This window comes from Hordeum vulgare, chromosome 7H (assembly GCF_904849725.1).
Source record: "Hordeum vulgare subsp. vulgare chromosome 7H, MorexV3_pseudomolecules_assembly, whole genome shotgun sequence".
In the NCBI taxonomy this organism is placed as follows: Eukaryota; Viridiplantae; Streptophyta; class Magnoliopsida; order Poales; family Poaceae; genus Hordeum; species Hordeum vulgare.
The window spans coordinates 40,540,438-40,547,896 of record NC_058524.1 but is presented as its reverse complement, the minus strand read 5'-3'; the positions used below and the strand labels follow the sequence as shown (position 1 = coordinate 40,547,896).

The following is a 7,459-nucleotide window of genomic DNA, read 5'->3' as shown; positions in this document are numbered from 1 at the left end:
CGACGAGGGCAGTTTGATTTTCCACACTCGATTAGTCCGTACGACAGAAACGACGTACCGTCGCCACAAACCAAGACGATCGAGAATGTTATCTTGTTCGTTTCGCCCGTAGCACTGAACCCAGGACATGTCATGTCGCCTGAAAAACGCCAACTCGTTTATATGTCAGGCGTGAGGTCACCGGCGGATCTCAACGTGCGTGCGTACGCCGGCCAACCCATGCAACCGCCTTCCGCCGGCTTCGTCCATATATATACCCCCACATACGTGCCCCTCCGTGCCGACCCAACCATCGACGTACGCCCCTCTCGTACGTCGAGCTAGCTTCAGTAGCAGGAGCGAGTCGAGATCACGGAGGAGTCGAGTAGCTTCAGTAGTACGTCCACTAACCCAACGATCGACGCCCCTCTCGTCGAGGATCGTTGGGGTTGAGGAGCATGAGGCCGTCGATCGTGCTCTTCGGCGACTCGATCACGGAGGAGTCGTTCGGGGAGGGCGGGTGGGGCGCGCACCTGGCCAACCACTACTCCCGCTCCGCCGACGTCGTCCTCCGGGGCTACAGCGGCTACAACACCCGCTGGGCGTCCCTGGTGGCCGGCCGCGCCTTCTCCGCCATCCCGGCCTCCGCCGCCGCCGTCGCCGCGGTCACCGTCTTCTTCGGCGCCAACGACGCGTCCCTCCCCGACCGCTCCAGCGCCTTCCAGCACGTGCCGCTCCCGGAGTACCGGGTCAACCTGCGCGCCATCTGCGCCCTGCTCCGCGCGCGCTGGCCGTCGGCGGCGGTCATCCTCATCACGCCGCCCCCCGTCGACGAGCGCGCCCGGGTCCGGCTCGGGCACCCGCGCAACGGGGACGCGTCCGGCCTGCCCGAGCGGACCAACGAGGCGGCCGGGCGGTACGCGCGGGCGTGCCTGGAGGTGGCGGCGGAGCGCGGGCTCCGGGCCATCGACGTCTGGTCCAGGATGCAGGAGTTCCCCGGGTGGGAGACGGCGTTCCTCCGGGACGGCCTGCACCTCACGCCCACCGGCAACCGGCTGCTGTTCGAGGAGGTGGTGTTCGCGCTCAGGGACGCCAACCTCAGCCTGGAGGCGCTCCCCGCCGACCTGCCGCTCTGCAGCGACATCGATCCAAACGACGCCGTCAATTGCTTCGAGGAGGACTGAGAGAGGCCATGCGGACGATAAGGTGGTTCAGAATTGATTGATGGAGCTAGAATCGACCGACGCTGCTCAGGGAACTATTTGTTTGTTTCCTTTTGTTTAGCTATATATACTCCTATTTGTTTTGTCCCTCGATGTTGTACGAGATTGTTCCGTGAGTTTGTTGTCTGCATTCGTTATTTGTTTGTTCCGAATTGTGGAATAAATATATCGGATTAAATTCGTTCCATTCGGGGGTGCTGCGGCGGAACATTGCATGCCATGTCAATGGATTAGGGAAATCTGAACTTTTCGTATCTGAACTTAAAAAATAAAGTCGAACTGGTTCTAAAACGTGACACAAGCGTTCAAATACACCTATATGAATACTGTATAACGCGCTGATGTAGCACGGTATTTTGATTAGCATGCATATGTGACGTGAGAGGCATTTCTAAAAAGGGCTTGCCTTATATATGTCTCTATGCTCAGCGGGCCCACATGTCAGTAGAATGGAAAAAACCCAATTACAATTTGTTATACAGAGGATTCAAACTAGCTTCCAAAAGATGACGGACAAGGTGTGCTAGCCGTCCCTTCAATTAAAATTAGGATACAAAGCTTGTAAACGGGACAAGGTGTGCTAGCCGTCCCTCCAATTAAAATTAGGATACAAAGCTTGTAAACGGGACAAGGTGTGCTAACCGTATAATGCGTTATATAGATATATGACGATTATGTGCTTTGTACACCTAATTTTAATTGGAGGGATGGTTAGCACACCTTGTCCGTTATCATGTGAAAGCTAGTTCAAATTCTTTATACAACAAAATTTAATAGGATTTTTTCATGGCATGTGGACCCGCTGGTCATAGAGACATATATGAGTATAAAGCAAGCCTTTTGTTAGAAGTGCCTCTCAGGCCACATGTGCATGCTAATCAAAATACCTTGTCACGTAAACGCGTTATACGTATAGCTGGTCAAACGGGCCGGGCTAAATAGACCGGCCCACGAGCCCGTCGGCATGCCACACCATGGGCCGGGCACGACTTAAACGGGGCCGTGTCTGGGCTTGAAGGTTGGGCACGCGGGCCGGCACGACACAGTCCATTTATATTTTTTATTGTTTATTTACATATTTATAAAATAGTTCAATAGGCCAAAATCAGCCCAAAAACTATCTAAAAGAGGCCTAAAATCGTGCTTAACGTGCCCACGGGCCGGCCCGTTTAGCTCTCATGCCGTGCCTGGGCCGGAAGGCTGTGCACATGGGCCAGCACGGTACGGCCCGGCTAATATTCGTGCCTAGGCAGGCCCTGCCGTGCCGACCCATTTGGTCAGGTATGGTTATACGTCATACATATAGGATTACCATTGTATTTGAACGCTTGTGTCAAGTTGTAGAACCAGTTCGGCGTATTTTTTAAATTCTGACACCAAAATGAACATCAGTGACAAGTTTAAGCACCACCGGGAACATTACCTCTAATGGATTCGGTCGGTTTTTGTGGCCGCTCATCGAACGAGTTATTTAAAAAAACTAATTTGGAATATTTTATAATATTGATAAAAAAGGTTGAATGGTGAAGAAATTATACATTGTGAAGAATTAACCAAAAATTAACTATCATAATATACGTTTCCTTGTATATGTATATACAATAAATGTTTTTTTCAATAATTCATAATATTTGTCTGCAAATAAATGTTTGTGAATGTATAAATATGTATTCAGGTGATTTAAGAAGAGGTTCCTGTACTTCACATAAAAATAAAAATAAAAATTACTCACACACAAAAAAAGACATAATCAGAAAGTATAAGAAAACTGTAAAATTCTAAAGAATCTAAAGAAAATGAAAGACGAAAAATAAAACAAACGAAACACCAGGGAGACCCCAGAAATGACCAAGGCCATCGCTGGAGAATAGGCCGATACACTATATAGCTAGAGCTCCACTATTCCACTTTTCCTGTAGCGTTTTTGTATTGCCAAAACAAATTGCCCGAAAAAACATTTGTGGCGCTTTTGTTTTATTTTCAGACATTTTTATTCATAAAAATAATAATAAGTTTTCAAATCTTATACGTATATACTTAAGACAGTCATCTGGAACAATTTCGAATGGGATAAGGCCCACCACAACATGCAATCATGCATGAAAAAACAAACCTCCACAACATTCAACCATGCATCAGTACATAATTTTTATTCAATTATTCTTCTTATATTTACTAAGTATTTATAACTATACATAATCAAATATAATAAAATATATGTATTTTAAATTTTCATTCCCATGTTAACAACCCAAATTTTCAACCAAGCCCTGCAGCAAAGTGTGGGTTATCCTCTAGTATATAAAAATGCTTGCCAATTCAAGGACTCGGAAAAATATCCATGGACTTGAAAAAATGTTCATTAATTTCTAAAAGAACATGATTTTTGATAAAATAATGGATTTTAAAAATAACTGTCATTTCATACAAAAACTGAATTCTAAAAATATTTAAAAAATTGAAAATACTTTGTGAACTAAAAATAACTATTTTGAAATGTTATTCATGTATTCAAAAGTATTCAGATTTTTTTATTTTAATGAATTTGAAATTATTTTTGAAATAAAAAATAAAGTGAGAACAAAAAAGAAGAATGAAAAAAATAGCATTGAAAATGAAAAAACAAATTGAAATAAAGGAAACACACAGGAAAAATGGCCGAGAAGATTCCTAAAACAGGGTGAGAACCTTCTGGAATCTTCACAAAAACATGCGCTGTAAATTTAACTTCTCCTTTTCACTTGCGCACTTTCTCTTTGCAGTAGAAATGGTCCGACCAAGATCATCGGCAATCTCATTTGATGCCTCTTCTTCAGCTTCTTTCCCCATCATAGTACCATCGTATTCAGAAAACCTAGGATAATTGTCATCATCCACTTCTTCTTCATTCTCTTTCATTATAACCCCTTTTTTCGTGCTTGGTCCAACAGTTATAGTCGGACATGAAGCCGGATGTAAACACGTGGACGTGAAGGACTTCCTGAGCTAGAGTAATTTCTATCATTCTTACATACACTATGTTAGAGCATATATCTCCATATGTGGTTTTGGTAATTGATGATAATTCCTATGGACTAATGGTTGCCTTAAGTTACATTTATAGGATTTGTCCATAGGCACTTCTTGAAGTTCATCTGTTGGGTTTAAGGAGTTTATATGATGACCAAGATGGTATTGAAGGTATTATCCAAAGAATGGTCATAGAGACACATGGTTGATCAAGATCTCAGACAAAGAGTAAATCAAGATGATCAACACACAAAGCGTACAAGATGTACCGAGAGGGATCAAGTGATCCCATGGTATGGTAAGCATTGTCCATTACGTGTTTGTGTACTAAACCATGGTCTTCGTGAGAGTTCTATGTAGGGGTTAGGTGTGTTTCCATGGGCTTGCGTCAAAGGGAAGATCTCATACAACCCATGAAGTATGACGTCAAGTTGTGATCGTCATCAAGATTGCGATGTGCAAGTTCAAGCGGATCAGCACGAAGATATCATGCTTGAAGCTTGCCGTCCGTTGTGGTGGCAATGGACTTGTGAAGATATGCTGAAGAGTGGCTCACCCGTAGTGAGTATGGGGGAGCAATCAACTAGTCTTCATCAAGCCAACACAATCAAGAAAGGTGGTCCATCTTGAGGAAGCCAAGATCATCATCATCTAGCTCAAGAGGACGAGGTGCAAGGTATAGGTTTGCCCTTGATAGGTTTTCTGTTTAGGATAGATTGATGTACTATCAAGGGGGGCTCTCAAGTGAGTAGCTTGATCGTATCGTTCATTGAGATCTCAAACCATTTGCATCCTTGCATCATACTTCTTGGTTCTTGTTTGGTGTTTCTCTTTGTGAGTTTTAGAGCTTATGGTCATCTTCGTGAAAAGCTCGAGTTCATCGAAAACGGAGCCCATATGCATCTACTATGATGTTTTTGATGTTGGAGTTTTTGCCGGTTCTTCATTCATAGAGGACTCACATCTCTATATCATTGGCATTTTCATATCTGCATGGTCTTAATCCAACAAGCTTGGGTTTGCTCGATTCGGAGCTCTTGTCTCTGTTTGGATAGCTCTTGTCATCCTGAATCCAACAAGCTTGGGTTTGCTCGATTCGGAGCTCGTATGCGAAAGTTATGGCTGTTTCAGTGGCGAGCGGTAGTACCGCTGGACCTAGCGGTAGTACCGCTAGAGTTGGCGGTATTACCGCTGGCCCTAGCGGTATTACCTCTGGCTGGCGGTAGTACCGCCCGTGGTCAGCGGTAGTACCGCTCGAGGAGCTTAGTACCTCCTGCCTAGCGGTTGTTCGTGGACGGACCTTTTTGCGAAGACTTTCTTGGCGGTGGTAGTGCCTTTGCACTACGAGGGGCCAACGGTAGTACCGCTGGAGTGCCAGCGGTAGTACCGTTGCAGTCAGCGGTAGTACCGCTAGAGTGCCAGCGGTAGTACTGCTGGAGCTCGGGCAGAGAGTGGGGGTAACGGTCTGATTCCTTCCCCCACTATATAAAGGGGGTCTTCTTCCCCCTTGGCCTTATCTACCTATTGAGCTCTTGTTCTACCTCCATTGTTGACATTCTTAGAGCTTGATAACTCTCAATCCCTCCAATGATTCTTGCTTGTTCTTGAGGGAAAAGAGAGAGGAGATCTAGATCCACATCTCCACCAATCACTTTCTCCTCTATGTGAGGGGAACCCCTTGGATCTAGCTCTTGGAGTTCTTTGTGAGCTCCTTGTTCTTCCTCTCATATTTCTCCATAGCTTTTGTTGTTGTGGAGGGATTTGAGTGTGAGGGACTTGACCACTTCGTGTGTTCTTGCCATTGCATTCGTTGCATCGGTTTGAGTTCTCCACGGTGATACGTGGAAGTGAAGTTTGAGAAGCTTATTACCTTTGGTACTTAGTACCCTAGATATTGTTCTTCGTGGATGCTTTGGCGTCCTAGAAGCTTGGTGGTGTCTCGGAGCTCAATCATTGTGGTGTGAAGCTCCGGGCAAGCGTCGGGGTCTCCAATTAGGTTGTGGAGATTGTCCCGAGCAATTTGTACGGGTACCGGTAACCGCCCCCAAGGGTTGCCTCGTGTACGGGTTCGGTGACCGCCCCCAAGGTTTGCCATTTGTACGGGTTCGGTGACCGCCCTCAAGGGTCCCTTAGTGGAATCACGGCATCTTGCATTGTGCGAGGGCGCGAGGAGATTACGGTGGCCTTAGTGGCATCTTGGGGAGCATTGTGCCTCCACACCGCTCTAACGGAGATTAGCATCCGCAAGGGTGTGAACTTCGGGATACATCATCGTCTCCCCATGCCTCGGTTATCTCTTACCCGAACCCTTTACTTATGCACTTTACTTTGTGATAGACATATTGTTTATTGTAATATATCTTGCTATCACTTAGTTGTTTATCTTGCTTAGCATAAGTTGTTGGTGCACATAGGTGAGCCTAGTTGTTTGTAGGTTTTGTGCTTGACATATTAAACGTTAGTTTTATTCCGCATTTGTTCAAGCCTAAACCTTAATTATTTTAAAGCGCCTATTCACCCCCCCCCCCTCTAGGCGACATCCACGTCCTTTCACACTACATGAACAACGCATAAACCATCCCGCTTGTTTGCCTCTGCCGCATGCAAAAAACTATGTGTGCCATTAATGAACTGAGGAGAGTGTCGATCATCGTACATCCATTGTCGGTTCATCTTTATTACACAACACTGAAAAGACCAAATTAATACAAGTTCATACATAAAGTTCATACACACTTATTCTCATAAAACAACATACAACTATCTAGCTAAAGCATTTAAATGCAACAACAAATGCGATTAGAATTGCAACTAAGGGAATAATTGATCCAACAACATAATGATACCAAGCCTCTTTATTAATGACATATTTTCTAATCTTCAAGCGCATTGCACCCATCTTGATCTTGTGATCATAGACAACATCGGCAACATACAACTCTAATTTCATCTTCCCTTTTTTAATTATTTTCAATTTTTCTTTCAAATACTCGTTTTCTTTTTCAACTAAATTTAACTTCTCGACAAGAGGGTCGGTTGCAATTTCCGGTTCACATACCTCCTAGATAAAAATATATATCAACTTGATGGGCATAATTTTCGTAAAGACGAGATGCAACAAATAGTTATAAAAGATATTATACCACATCCGAATCATAAACCGGACGAGGGCCGATGGGGACGGATATCAAAACCATGGCACTACGTATAACAAACAATCATACTACAAATAAGAAAATCATACAAGC

The 7,459-nt window shown here is 44.6% G+C and overlaps 1 protein-coding gene across 1 annotated transcript; it reads left to right on the top strand.

Annotated features, from left to right (window-relative positions):
- The first annotated feature begins 285 nt into the window (after positions 1-285).
- LOC123412847 (GDSL esterase/lipase At5g45920-like) lies at positions 286-1,382 on the top strand. The gene has a single exon (XM_045105791.1). The coding sequence runs from the start codon at positions 438-440 to the stop codon at positions 1,161-1,163; it is 726 nt and encodes a 241-aa protein (XP_044961726.1). The 5' UTR covers positions 286-437; the 3' UTR covers positions 1,164-1,382.
- Positions 1,383-7,459: the final 6,077 nt, after the last annotated feature.